At 39.9% G+C, this 15,876-nt stretch overlaps 1 protein-coding gene across 1 annotated transcript in view; it reads left to right on the plus strand.

Annotated features, from left to right (window-relative positions):
- LOC143315754 (uncharacterized) overlaps window positions 1-15,876 on the plus strand; it is an 86,525-nt gene that overhangs the window by 16,473 nt on the left and 54,176 nt on the right. The window contains exons 6-7 of the mRNA XM_076723131.1: window positions 1,129-1,267; window positions 5,872-5,937. Coding sequence (XP_076579246.1) covers window positions 1,129-1,267; window positions 5,872-5,937 — 205 coding nt within the window. The remainder of the gene's footprint in view (window positions 1-1,128; window positions 1,268-5,871; window positions 5,938-15,876) is intronic.

Raw genomic sequence — 15,876 nt, forward strand, 5'->3', positions numbered from 1 at the left:
CCTCCTACCCATGCAGCATGCATGGAGGCTTATACCAAGAAGAGCAGCAATAGACCCCCTGGGTTACTCTAAGAACAAAACCTGCAACATTGTTCAAATTCAGATGAGTACACATCTAAGGAAGCTTTAATAATCTTTAAAAGAACAACACATAATGCAACTAATAGTTTAGGCAGAATGTGAAAGCAATGAGTGGCATGGTGGAGCTGAGGTTCACAACGAGGGGCTGAAGGTGGCCCAAGGTGTGTAAGATATGGCCAGAATTTTAGTTTAAGATATTAAAAAATGAGCTGACATCAACAGAATGTGAAGAAGAAACAGCGCTGACAGTACATCAAGATGCCAGTCTACAGATACCTACTGAAGTTAGCATGCTAACCAGCTAGCCACGACTCATTCTGTCTCACAATATCATTTTGTACCTCAAGACATGATAGTCCAGTGGTGTGGCCCCCGTAGTTTCAGCTGGGAGATGTATGCAAGTTTGCTATGTTACACTAGTGCTCTTAGCTTTTTTAGTCTATAATAATATAAACAACAAAACTCCCAAAATGTAAAGAAAGGAAAAATTTAACAGAAAAATACTTCTTCTGAATTTAAGTTCCTCTTTTTTTATATAGAAATAAGACAAGCTTAATTGCCAAGTTGCCACTGTAAACACACTTATTCATACTCACAAGATATAAGATTAAAAAAACCTACCCAAACTGTCTTGTCTTTCCAACATTACAACAAACAGCAACTGCTCTCCCGGTTCACAGCTCTCCTGTCCCGTCCTGCAGTGTCTTTGTCATCCGTGGACTCACTAGGATGTGGCTGAGCCCAGTGCCAGCGGTGCAAACACCAACACTCCTCCGGTGCTCTGAGCTCTCAGTCAGACAATAGGGCCTCTAGATGCTTGGTGAACTGAGCTAATTAGCTAACGGCATTTCATGGCTACAGCAAAGAGAATAGTGAGCAGCAGTTAGGGATTTCTTCTGTGATATGCTGTTTGTTTGGAGCAACCCTCGGCAGCCAATTATCACACATTGTGCCTTTAAACAGAGCTTTAATCCTCATTCTTTTTAGTCAGTCATCTACTAGTTTGGAGTTCATGCAATTGTCCATCTGTCTGTCTGTGTCTTTCAGATACGGGGTTACTACAGCCGGATGCGGGAGCTTTGCACAACCAAGCTGAGAGCCTGCAACCCAACCTTCATCTGCTTGGCCACCTCTTCCTCTCCCGGCCCATGAGCCATGCTTTCAACTGCATCCTCCTCTTCCAGTTGTAAGTAACCATGGTGATGATGGAGCCCGTAATTTTGCAGGATCATAACGTTGCAACATGTACCAATCACACACAAAATAATACCGAGTGTGAGAGAGAGGATGTGGGTGGATGTGTTTTTCCCATCGCGTCAGTTCATCTGTGCTGTGTGTTAAGTTCAACCTCCATCGTTTTGCTCTGAGCTCTCTCCACACAGAAGCAGCTCCCGTTTCAGCTGTGCCTTTACAAACGGAATTGATAACGATTTTCTCCAAACAATATTGTGAAACCTTTTCACCCATCATGTTCGGAACATCTCCACTTCACCACCAAATATTTACACTGTGATTTTTCATCCTTAAAGTTAGAGTGAGGGGAGCTCCCTGAGGGGTTCAGTGAAATCCACACAAAACTAACACAATTATATGCAAGAACTACTATTTTAATTCTGCAGTGTTTCACTGTAAACACTAGGGAAGATCAAGAGTTCTTATAAAAACAGATAAATACGCTTAGATGATGATGATATGAGTATGATACCCTTTCAAAAACAAGTAAAAAGTATGGTTTGTATAAAGACTGGGCCTGAGCATGTCCACACTCTGAGAAGGTTTCTCATAGTTATGAGAAAGTTGCTTTTATTGAGTCTCGTATGAAACATTGGTTGTGATAAAATAATACAGACATGTTAAAAGTATGATAAAAGCACATTTGTATACATGGGCCTGAACTGGAGACACCATACACAAAAGCATATTTGATGTTTTGTGAAGTTAAAAGAATGATAAACTACACATCTAAAACAAAAAGGTTGATGTTTGATGAACTATCATCCTAGTGGGAACTTGCTTTGTAGTATGGGGACAAATAGCACACAGTGCTTCACGGCACCAACCTGCAGTGCTTCTAAAGATTTCAGCCATTCTTCAGTCATTACTGCCCCCTACCCTCTGTCTGTCTATCCTTCATGACTTCCCTTTAATGTTTTACAGAGGGACTAATTAATGCACTAACTAATGCAAGACATAATTACAAGGTTCCATGTAATTTAGACACACTTTCTCCCTAATAATAAGATACCAAGTCCTGATTATGACTTACTATCTAATATTTATGTCACACTGTCTCATATTAGAATATTTTCTCATAGTTTGTCATAATCATGAGAAAAGATAACCAATAATATAGTTGATTAATTTATTAATCAACTATATTTATTATTTATTAATAATTTATTAATTTATTAAGGTAGTGGAAATAGGCTGCCAGGACTTGTTTTCAGCAGCATGTGGAAAAACAACAGTGCTATGTGTTTTTCAGTGTACTAAGATCAATACAGACTGAAGCTGAAATTCTGACTCCTGACCTCGACCACATAGATTCAATCATAGCCTGAGTCTACCGTCAAATCATCACATGCTCTGTCACTGTCTGTTCTGCTTGGCCATTGTTTCTGGAAAACAGTACAGTACTCTAGCATGACTAATACAACAACATGGGAGAGAAACTTTCAGTGTTCTGAACCAGCACAACTACTCTCAAGTGAGTCAGGACAGCAGGCTTGTGTTAAAACTGTCCTTGAGGTTCAGACTTAATATCATTGGCTTCTGCTGCACAGTCTTGAAATATTGAGAGTTACAAGCCTGCGCCAAACACTGATAAAATATGGTCAGTGCTGCAGCACCTGCAGTCCACCAACTTTGTATGGTGTCCAACTTTTTTTCCAGTCACTGTTTTTTGTCCTTAAATTTGACAGCTAGTAAACTAAACTTTGCTTTAAGCTTCAAGCTGGCTGATGTAGATCTGTCCTCATTCTGTAAGAATACACAATGCAGTCACTACTCACACAAATACAGTGGACACTGTTTTTAATTCCAAACATGCTGTAATTTGGAGAAACTCACACCATATCCCCTGCTATAAAAGCAGACCAACTGATTTCCCTCACAGAGAACTGCATTCTGTTTCTGTTTCTTAACAATTTCTCCAATGGCTCCAAACTAATGGTGTGTCTGAATCACTCAAATAAAAGTAAAGGTCTAGATATGTAATTTTACAGGCTGATGCTGAATTTGTACTTGAGAAAAATACTGAGGCGTCACCCAAAACCATGGCTTTAGTCAGGGTTAGGACCAACTGTATGCAGCATAGTAATTTGTTTATTTTTTTTAATACAATGGTACACTAGTGTAGCATAAAGGGCAGTGCTGTGTGTCGATGTGTGTGTCCTTACGGGCCCAGAGGAGGGGGACAGGGCTTTTAGCATCGCTGGTGGAAGGTCTTGTTATCAGTGTGCGAGCAGCTCTGTAACACCTGGCCAATCGATAGTTCCCTCATTGTGTTCAAGGAGGCTTAGTGGTCGATCAATGCTGAGGCTCGACCGCACACACACAGAGGCACACACACACACACACACACACACACACACACACACACACACACACACACACACAACATGACCTGCATCTTTTACCCTTGGCACCCCTAAGTCTTTATGTACTGCCCTACAGAGTGGAGCTGTTGTACAACACACATACTGACAGACTGATACTGAACGCAGCACACAGAGACATGTAAATGCACACACTGTGTTAGGGCAGTCAGCCATGGTGTTCGATTATTGCTTTTAGGAAAAACCTCTCGGTTTTAACCATGTGAATTGTCCATAAGAGGGCAAATCAATATGGGAGACATGATAAACACGTCTTTGAAGAGATCTACATGCCAACACATTACAAACTAAACAAAATAATGTCCTGTATCATGTTGCTGAATTATTCGCTCTTTTCAGGTTGACCTACATTTCATTTTTAATCAGTGAAAGTGGAGTTATGTGCAGAGTTTCTGTTAAAAAAATATGGTTCATGTCCATGTTTACTGGAAGATTTCATTGTCCTGGACAAACAGGAGAAATTGTGGTTAAGTATTATCTGTGTTCATAGACCCTATTTTCCCATATTTTTCTGTCCAAGTGACTAATGGAGACAACAATTGTTGAAGTTTTTCCAGTGTTTAGTGAGAGCGCTGCAGCTGGCAGCCACGAAGCAGGCTCCAATATAATCCCTTCAGGCGTGTGTGCGCCATCAATGTACGTCAACTAAAAGTGTTTGTTTTGCCACTGATTGTTATTCTAAGTGTCAAACAACATTATGGAAAGGATCTCTACGGAGATATCGTCTTTTTAAAGAGTAAGATCCATTCTGTTTAACCAGAAATAGCCGCTACGTGGCTCTCACCAAACCACAAGTCTAACACAAAAAAAAAAAAAACTGTGGTTGTGTGGTTCCTGTCTGTGACTGCCGCGTTAAAGTGCTGCTTTTGTCCACAGTTTTTTCACAATTGAATATGAATTTCTTCTACAATTTCATTTTATATTCAAATTTCGAATATAGCCACCCTACACACACACACACACACACACACTCACACACACACACACACACACACACACACACAAAATCATGTTTCCATCAGTTATGTAGACTTATATTCATTTCCTGGAAACTTACCCTAACCATAACCATAAACACTAATTGCCTAACCCTAACCCTTACCCTAACCTCAACAACGTCACACACACACACACACACACACACAATTCAATGTATAGACATAATTCACTGTGAATAACATATATTACATAACACAATATACAACAGAACTGTGTATATTTAGTAGGTGTACATGCTTTACTGTTGTTTTTTGTGTGCTGATTGTTGCAGTGATGGTGATGATATGTTTGCAGCTCATTTTTGGGGGTCAGGGTTCCATATTTATTTGAGAGTTAGACAGAGAGTGAGGATATCTATCCAAATTAACAGAAAACATGTCTTTTATCCTTGATGATAGTTACATTTAGATATCTGTAGTAAATATCTGGAGTTTGAATCATTTTACAACTTCTTTGACATCACATGTTCTCTGTTCTTTACTTTGCAGCTTTGTTAAATAGTTCTGGTTCAAAAATACTGATTGCTATTGAAAGAACTTCGGAAATGTTTGGGTAGTTCCCTTTTAAGCTTTGACAGAGAGTAGAGTTAAAATAATGGATGTAAAATAACACTTCACTGTCTGCTAATGGATTTGCACTCTTGACAAACAACTGTTGAGAGATTACAGAGGCTTAAAATTATAAGGGACACAACAGATGCTGAGCTACAAAAAAAACTCTCTTGCTCACTTTGGATTAAAGTCTCCAGTAAAAAAAACTCATGTTCAGGAACATCCAGCTCATTTATGAAGGCACAACATTTTTCAAACAGATTTCTGGAGTGATGTGAATGTGTGATGCTCAGAGTACATAGGAAATCAAACATTTGATTTAAGTAGCCCCCAAAGGCAACTTTTGTTTTGAGCAAATATAAAATAGAGAAGTTGTGGAGGATGAAGGCACTGCACTACATACAAGAAATGATTTTAGATTCGGATCCATTAGATGTTCCTAGCATCAGGCACTATGGTGAGGCAACATCATAATGTTTGGCACAATGGAGGAGTGCTAACTATGACAGTAGATGATGACCAACCATTGCCAATTACCTAACAATCTCTCCTCCTCTCCTTTTTCTTTGCCTTTCTCTTTTCTGCTTTTTTTCTTTATCTTCTCTTATTCTGTCTTTCTTCAGTATTTCTATTGGAATTAGTTATGTCTTGGCTGGCAGTGAGGCCTACGCTGCTCTCCTTAATGTCAGGTAAGTACATACACGCAAAAAATCTATAGAAAAAGACAAGAGGTACCCCAAAAGGTACCCTATTACTGTCTACAACAACATACAGTATTCTTACTACTGTATCTTGAGTAACTTACTGTGACATTACATTCCGGGGCGGCTGTGGCTGAGGAGGTATAGTGGTCATCCACTTATCAGAAGGTTGGTAGTTTGATCCCAAGCCTTGGCAGTTTGCATGTTGAAGTATCCATCGGTGTGTAAATGGTTAAAGCTCATAAGGAGCAGGTGGTAGCGGGTGTAGGTAGGTGTATGAGTGTGGCTGAATGCAGACTTGTATTGTAAAAGTCCCTTAAGTGAGTCAGACTTGAAAAGCACTTATTAGATGCATACCATTTGGAGTTCAGTAGCATTTTATCAAATCTCGTATTTGATAAAATTCAAATCTGTTTGTTGAATCTGAATCCTTTCAGATCTCTAATCATATACATTTGGGTTCAGCTGTGTGAATCAGTTTGAATTAATACAAAATCAACTCATGATCTGTTACATAATTTCACTTAGGACTCACCACTCTGTTAATCTCGTTGAACTACCACAACACACTGTCCACTTCCAATTGTGGAGGGATGTCAAGGATTGATGCTTCATATGTCTCACAAATGATATTTGGCTGAGAACAGACACAATAACCAGACCAGCCAAAGGCCTTTGGAAACAAACTACAACATTAATGTTAATGAGTTACACATTTGCCACCAGTAATAATTGTCATTCAAACCCACAAAAGCAATAGTCATCGTAGGCTAAAAATGAGAAGCCTCATTACCTGAACATAGAGATGTAGGAGTATAGAGCGTCCTCCTATTTTATCAACCTGGACCTTGGAATCTGGTCCAAAATCTGGTGATTTCTAGGGAGTTTCCGGAGGGTTTGTCTACCTACCATATTTTCCGGACTATAAGTCGCTCCAGAGTATAAGTTGCATCAGTCAAAAAATGCATCATGAAGAGGAAAAAAACATATATAAGTCACACTGGACTTTAAGTCGCATTTATTTAGAAATTTATTTCACAAAATCCAAGACTAATAACAGACATTTAATCTGGAGAGGCAAGTTATTCAACTACACAACAACACACAGAACAACAGGCTAAATAGTTGTCCGGTATGTTAACGTAACACATTAACAGTTATTCAGCTACACAATAGCATAAAGAAAATACCTGGGAGGCTGAATAGGCTAAATTAACATAAGCCAGCGAGTCCAACAAGCAAGTTACTGGTAAGCAAGTTCACCAAGCTCCCGATCTCATTCCACTCCACTGAATTCTTCATCCTCGGTGTCACTCCTGAACAACTCCGCCAACTCTGGAGGAAGATGAAGCGCCATCTCCTTTTTTCGATGCCGTCATCAGACTCGGTATTCAGCATTCAGTTAATTCTTCAGTGGCACAGCAGCATATAGTTGCCACAAGCCTAGAGTGCCCTCTCGCGGGTAGACAGTAATGTTACTCCTTGGTTCATGTCAGTCAGTATGAATTCACATTTAAAAACTGTTATTAACAAGAAGGAACAACAGAAAGCGCACTCGTACGAGTGGATAACAACAAAACTAAAGGCGCATTCAAAAGGAGTGGAAATAACAAAAGGAGCTCCGACGAGGCGGGTTTGAAGGCAAGGCACGCGTGGAAGCAGCAGGAAGGCACTGAAACAAAGGAGCACACTATAAGTGGCAATACTAGACCATGGAACATTAGCTGAGACTCTGGAGGAGAGAAGGAAAAGAGACGTAGTACTCACGCTAAAACACCCCGACACCATCATGGAAAGATGAGGAATAATCCAGCACAGGTAGGAGAGGGCTCTCTCCTTAAATACTGTGCCAATCAGGAACAATGCCTCTCAGGTGAGCCCCTGAAGGGGCGGAGCTGACTGGGAGTAGGGAAACACCCAGCTGCACCGACAGGGGAGGACAGACAGACAACAAACACTAGGAAAGAGGGCAAGGAGACACACTAGGAGAGAACAGGTGAGCAGGATCTTAACAAAAACATGTTCAATTATATATATTTTGATATATAAGTCACACCTGACTATAAGTCACAGGACCAGCCAACTATGAAAAAAAAAGTGTGACTTATAGTCCAGAAAATATCGTATTTATGTTCCTAAAGCTGACACTTGGGCATTGATAGATAATTATTAGATGAATGCAGCATTTAAAACAGTTTTGGTTTGTACTTGGGATCGACAGAGGCTGCATACAAAAACAAACTAACAAAGACAAAGCTGTAAATTCTGTGTGTAAGTGCTGTCGGAACAGTTTAAGAAATTCCAGAATCATTAAAACACCATGAAACTTTGGTTGGAGTTTAGGATTAATCTAAGGTGTCCACAGAAGTACACATGCAGTGTGTTGAGGGGGCTTAGATTGTTTCCTGTGTAACATATGAGTCACTTTCAGTATGAGTTTCCTCCAACATATAAAGCACCAAAATTCTTTTCAGGGTTAGCAGCTCTTAACAGTGTGTGATTCAGAGTGAGTCATTCAAACAGATCAAATGTAAGGAAAGAAAGAATTAACACAGCATTTCACTGAGCAGTGACAACATCATAAAGAAAATAAGTAATATACAACAAAAGTCAAACATCATTCCGGGTTTTCAGATTTCCATATCAGGACCTGTCTGACCCCACGTTCTGTGTCACATTCATTTGTCAAAAAAGCAAAAAAGTTGAACGTGAATTGTGAGGGCAAGTGTTGCTTAAGGCTACATGAGAAATGAGATTTTTTAAAAACTGATGCAACCCTGAGAGATGATAGCTGCCCACTTGAGTGTGATGCACTGAAAGAATTGCAGGAGCTTACAGCATTCCTTTTAATTAAAGCAAACAAACACACACACACACACACACACACACACACACACACACACACACACAGAAGAAATGTTTCTTTCAGCAACAATATTCCATGATCAGATGGTGAGCATTTATTAATTTATTTTCCATTTCTCTATTACAGGATTCACCCTGGTCTGAAATTTAATTCTCTACTAATGAATACTAAATGAATAATTATCTGTAAGCTTTCTCATCTGTCACTCTTTTCACTTAACACTGTGGCTGCTACTTCCAAGAGGGTAAACTGGCCTAATTGGCTGACATGAGTCAGTACTTCTACATGTATTAATGTGCTTCTAAATGAACTGAATGCTTGTGGTTTTCAGATTAGTTCTAGCTGTCTGGTCCTCATTACTTTAGGGCAACATTTTGTGTAAAGATAACTGTATGTTGTCGTGCTTTAAGATGGGCAATTTTTACTGCACTATGTGCCAGTAAACTCACATCCAGCGGTGTGTTTCTCTTGTCTGAACAGACTAAAATTGTCTTGAAATTGACACACTGACCATCACCAGATGGTCTATTAGCACCTGTTCTGGAGCTTTCAGGTGTTTCATATGATGTTCCTGAGCAGAAGGAGTTTATTGCACATGTAAAATACTGGAAATACAAATGTTTTCGTGTCAGACATTTAGACCATGTTGCATCAGAGTTTGCTGTCTACAAGCAGAATTATAAATGTTCCTTTAAATGCATGCTGCAACAATTATCTTGTATAAATATTTTTCAGTGTTGGGTTTCACTGCTCCAAGCATCAAAATCTCCATTCCATTTGCCACCCTTGTCTTAAAGTAATGAAGCTGCATGGGGTGGAATATTATCTGAAAATCTGAATTACTAGGAGTCAAAATGTGACTGAATTATATTTCGAAACCCAGTGTCAGATTTGGTTTTCCAAATTTATTTTAATAATTGTTGGAGTTGTCTGGTTGTAAGTTTTGTAAACCCTTGATTGAGCCTCATTGCTACACAAACAATCTGTCTGACTCTTGAACGATCTCTACTGTTGTAAGTCTAAAGGCCAAGATCATGGCATACAGTGCTTTTGGGCTGTAGACCTATTTTTGTTTGTTTGTTTGTTTGTTTGGACTGCAGCAAATTGGCCAGCTTTTTAAAATCCTTGAGACATGTTAATAGTAATTCATTACTCTGTCATTTATTTCAGCATTTGCCGTTGTCCTGTTTTCCTTTGTGTTGTAATGAGCTAATGTCATGTTGTACAGATGGCTGTCTGAACATTTGTGTTCAAGAAAAAAACACACAAAAAGCTTTTTGAACGCATTCATCTTGAAAGTGGGCTCCTCATCTCAAAACTTGCATGCAGTGCCAGAGGCACAATGATGTCAAGACCACAAAAACACAAATAACACAAATTAGACCCCTTTAAAATATCTAGTACCTTTTGAAACAAGATTAACAAATCAATTAGTAGAAAGTAGGCAACCATGTAATGGTACATTGCGTTCTCGATAATGGTCGTCATAGTTTAGGATTCACCACTTTATTTACATTTATTTTGCTTACAGCAACCACAAGCACACAGTGACAACAAACACAAATTAACAGCGAGAGAGAGAGAGAGAGAGAAAAAACACAAATAGACTCAGCAAAGATCAAGTGCAGGATTCCTTCACTTGTTACCTTATTTATGTGTTAGGTTTTGCACTCTCAATGTCTCAATGAACGTCCGCTCAAGCCATGTTTGACCCTCAGGTCCAGTGGCCAAGTAGAGTGTGCACACTGCACATGCATGGCTGGTATAGTAGTGTCTTGCATACATGTTGGGGCTCTCCTGTTTAACATTGAAGTAGCAGTGCTGGGTGAGGGACCGGGACAGTCACCGTCGTTTAAGTCTACCGGATGATTCCTGCTAATGGTTTTATTTTTCTATCTGCACAAATTAGTATTATGTTACACAAAGAGATTCATTATTGGACTTAAGTTCCAGCGTTATTATGGTAAAATGTAGTGTGCAACATATGAAAACCGCTGTTAATGCAGTCTACATCACAAGTATGCAGTTTCACAAGATGTTTTCGTAACAACACAAGGGTACATATTAGGCACAGCATACAGACTCAATCTTGTCAAGGAATGTTTTCACCTTCACATGGGAGCACCAATCTCACTCATAAGATCTCATTTAATGTGATGTACTTGGTGCATGCACATCCCATCCTCATGGACCCAATGCCACTGAGATACTTTGTGGTGTGCTTGTGTTGTGAAAATGTCTGTGCTCCAGCTTTCAGAATTAGAATCAGAATCACAAATATCTTGATCCCCGAGGGGACATTGTTTTCGTTACAGGTGCTCCTTACAAGAATAGAAGAGATAGAAGAGTTTTAACATGTAGTGCAATTAGAAGAGAAAAAAATATATACATGTAAAAAACAAAATATATATACTAAGAACTATCAAATATACACATAGACAAAATGGCAAAAATAGATCATAAAAAGAGTATATACAGTAAAGGTATGTGCTTTGTTTTTTGAACAGTAGTATGCTGATATTGTACAGGCTTGTTATTATACATATATATATGTATAATAACAGGGTTAGGGTTAGGGTTAGGGTAGGACACAAAAATAAGTTATGTAACAGTGTAAAAAATAAATAAATGTATGACAGTGGATATTACACAAGTTGAATTATTGCACAGAGTGACACTGTTGACACTGTTGACACAGTTGGTTATTGCACATGATTATTGTATTAAGTCAGCAGTGAACTGTAGTATAAACACAGTTTGATGGCCACAGGCAGGAGTGATTTCCTGTGGCGTTCAGTCGTGCATTTTGGTGGGATGAGTCTCTCACTGAAAGTACTCTTGTGCCTGACCAGCACATCATGAAGTGAGTGTGAGACGTTGTCCAAGATAGTCCGTAGCTTAGTCAGCATCCTCCTCTCTGACACCACCGTCAGAGAGTCACACTCCATTCCCACAACGTCACTGGCCTTGCAGATCAGTTTGTTGAGTCTGTTGGCATCCGCCATCCTCAGCCTGCTGCCCCAGCACGCAACAGCATAGAGAATAGCACTAGCCACCACAGACTCGTAGAAGATCCTGAGTATAGTCCGGCAGATGTTGAAGGACCTCAGTCACCTCAGAGAATAGAGACGACTCTGGCCCTTCCTGTGGAGAGCATCACTGTTCTTTGCCCAGTCCAGTTTATTGTCAATATGTACCCCCAGGCACTTGTAGTCCTCCACAATGTCCAGACTGACCCCCTGGATCAGGAGTCACCGGTGCCTTGGTTCTCCTCAGGTCCACTACCAGTTCCTTAGTCTTTGCCATGTTTAGTTGCAGATGGATCTGCTCACACCATGTGACAAAGTTGTCCACAGCATCCTTGCACTCATTGTCATCACCCTTACTGATAAATCCAACTATCGCAGAGTCATCAGAAAACTTCTGAAGATGGCAGGTCTCTGTGGTTGAAGTGTAGTTGAAGTCTGTGGTGTAGAGGGTGAAGAGGAAGGGAGAGAGGACAGTCCCCTGTGGGGCCCCAGTGTTGCTGACCACTCTGTCTGACAGGCGCACGTACTGTGGTCTGCCAGTCAGGTAGTCCACAATCCAGGACACTAGGGGGGTGTCTACCTGCATTACTGTCAGCTTGTCACCCAGTAGAGCTGGACGAATGGTGTTAAATGCACTGGAGAAGTCAAAAAACATAACCCCACAGTGCTCGCCGGCTTGTCCAGGTGGGCGTAGACACGGTTGAGCAGGTAGATGATGGCGTCCTCAACTCCAAGTCAGGGCTGTGAACTGGAGGGGGTCCAAGACTGGCTTGACCATGGGCCGGAGCTGCTTCAAGACGAGTCTCTCCAGGGTCTTCATGATGTGGAAGGTCAGTGCCACAGGTCTGTAGTCATTGGAGGCCCGATGTGATCGGATGTGGTCCTCTCTCAATGTTGATTTCAAAGCAGTCCACAATAACGCCAACGTGATCGCTTTAAAATGTAGAAGAGCACTTAAACAGGGGAATGTTTTTGGCCCATCTGTTGTATTCAGGGAAGAAGCTGCATCAACACACCCATCACAACAGCAAAACATGGAAGCCAAATGTAGCACTTGACCTTCACGTCATCATCTTTGAAGGAATGCTCATCCATCCTCTTTTGGTAGAGCTCGTCATGTCACAGAGGTGATGCTTGTTTGTCTTACAGCTGCTAACCGTACCATGCAGCGCCTCTGTGTCTCGGCAACCTGACCTCCATTATTTTGGTTCCAAGCTGGAAAGCTGAAAAATCCCACTTGATTAGGCGTCTGTTTCCCAGTCTGGGCATGAGAATATTTATGGCAGTTGATAATACAGTAAGCTTTCCAACTATTCCACATCCATTCCAGTGTGTTTTTAAGTTGGATAAGATCTAAACACCACTGCTACTCGGTCTCTACTGTACAGCTGCTTCCATGTTCTAAAATACCACAGTGCCTTGTGTTGCTCATGTCACAATCCTGTTTTCTATTCCCTGCAAAATTGCTTTTGGTTTATACTAAAATAATACAGAAAACTGCAATTTCCTCAGATTTTTTACCCCTTTTACCACTATTTCACTATAGCGGACTCAAATCAAAGGCCATACTTGGATCTAAAAAATCAATAGTTTTCAGGCCTGTGTGTTGCTTGCTTGCTTCTCATTTCTTACTAAATTATCTTTATCTCTCATTTAAACATCTCCCAATCTCTCTTAAACATTGTCTCTCCTACATGACACACCCCCTGATAGCTTTTCCTCACTGTAACCAAGTAGTTTTTGTGCCAAGATCAAAACGTTTCATGTTATGTAGCTGCGGTGTGTCCGCTGATAGCCCTTCTTGTTTTTTTTTTCTGTGCTGTGTCCACCATTTTCATGGCGTCCTCTTGGATACATGTTGCTACGATCTGGTACCAGGTTACCACCTTTTTATGCAGTCCTGACCTGACCTGCAAGCTGTTATTGGCTAGGGGCAACACACAGACGGCCCAAAGGTTGCAGCCCAGAAACACACAGCAAACTAAGACGAAAATATATAAAATATAGGCAGTGAGTGCAGTGTCTCTGCAGATAAATACACTTACAGTAGATCATAACTAATGATTGAGAAGGATTTACTTTCATATGAGTTGATAATATTGTTTTGTAGGAAAATCTTAATTACTTTCACTTTAATTGCCTTATTGAATTATTTTCATCTGACTTGATAAGAAACTATACTAGTTTTAGTCCCTTACTTTTACACCGAGGTTGCCTGAACATGATCTCCGTGCCAAGTCATTTTCAAAACAGTCATATGGGTAATAGTGTACATATAGAATAGAAGCTAAAATGCTACTGTGTTTAAACTAAAGCTGATAAAACTGAATAGTGCGTTATACTGGTGTCGCTTACTAACTCCAGCACTCTCAAGTCACTGAAGCAAAAATCAATGCAGCACTGTTAGCCTTCTCTTCAAGTGATTGTTGTCTCCTCCCCACCTCACACCTCCTCTTTCCCTCTTCCAAGCCTATAATTACCTTTATCAGTTAACAGGACTAATTTATTTTGTCATGCTCCAGTAAATACTTAACCCGAATAATATTGTTCAAACTCTTCAGGTCGGTTGGTCTGCTACGTTGCCACGCCTGGGTGCTTCATTATCGGCCTGCACAGCACCAAGGGAGATGCTGCAATGCATTGTGGGAGTGGGAAGGCAGGGTTACTGGCGTGAAAAAACCTTGGGCAGCCTCGTTTGGATAAACCACCTTATTCCTTCTCCCCAGGGGCAGCAATCAATAGGCTACTGCAGGTCTCTGCACAAAAACTCTCCTCTCAGTCCCACTGCTGCAGGATAGTGGGTGTCTTGGAAACAAACTCCTCAGAGCTCTGCAAGATTTAAAGCACAAGATTCACTTTGAATCCTGGGACCACATTATTGTGTCCTAATATTCCTTCAACAGAGTTGTAGGTTTAAAAGTGGTCATTTTCTATCTTTCATAAAATATTCTAGAATAAAAACACTGTCTTAAACCTACATTCTACCAATACATCAGTTAAATCTCATGTGTTTAATTAAAATGAAAGTAAGCTCATGCTTGTTTCTACAGCTGGTGAACTTAAATCTTATAATCTTACTCCTGATTAATACAGTTGGTATAATGAGCTAACGGACGACTAAAACTTTGAGTGTTTTTTGTTTTATTTCACTGCTTAATTCAATTTATACACCCATTGTTACAATCATTACTCATGTCTGGTCAGTGTGTGTGTGTGTGTGTGTGTGTGTGTGTGTGCGTGTGTGTGTGTGTGTTTGTGTACAGTTACACCCGAGGATACTTCGGCATGTGGACTGCCGAGGACAGGAATGGAACCACCGACCTCCTGAGCCACAGCCGCCCGTGTATACATACACGAATTATATATGTGGACATAAAACATAATGTTTTGTACATACTAACTTTTTGTGATTTCATTATCATTTTAGAGGTGTTTTAATGAAAAAATTAATAATGTAACATATTTTAATAATAAGCCAAATAAAAGAATAATATGAATTTCAGGTGTAGCATTTATGCCGCATTTATTACATCAGTTTTATTATCAGTTCCTACATTCCGTCGAAGCCAGACTAAAATTGCCAATATTTTCTTTCCAGAGAGTAAAACTTGATTTTAAAAAATAATAATAATCAAAAAAATCACAAACATATTAATAACATTCATTGGAAGAGGGCATACAAGAGAAATTCCACAAAACATGTGGCTTCATCTGTTTGGCCAGGTGCTTCAACAGTAATTTTCTTGATATTGGTAAAGGAAAAAAGTCACAAGAGTTCAGCTTTTTTATTTATTGCTGCATCTGAATGATCAAAAGAATATCATCTTTGGTAGAATACACTGTTGTTCTCCTGCTGAACAATAAATATCTGGTTGTCATGCTTTCCATTAAGATAAAATAAAAGACTTTATTGATCCCACACTGAAGAAAACAAACAGGTCAAGATACAAAAAAGTGTACAGGATACAGAATAGAAAAGAAAAACTATGTACATGTACATTACGTGCAGATTATAAAAATAATAAATGCCAT

Source organism: Chaetodon auriga, chromosome 3 (assembly GCF_051107435.1).
Source record: "Chaetodon auriga isolate fChaAug3 chromosome 3, fChaAug3.hap1, whole genome shotgun sequence".
Lineage (NCBI taxonomy): Eukaryota > Metazoa > Chordata > Actinopteri > Chaetodontiformes > Chaetodontidae > Chaetodon > Chaetodon auriga.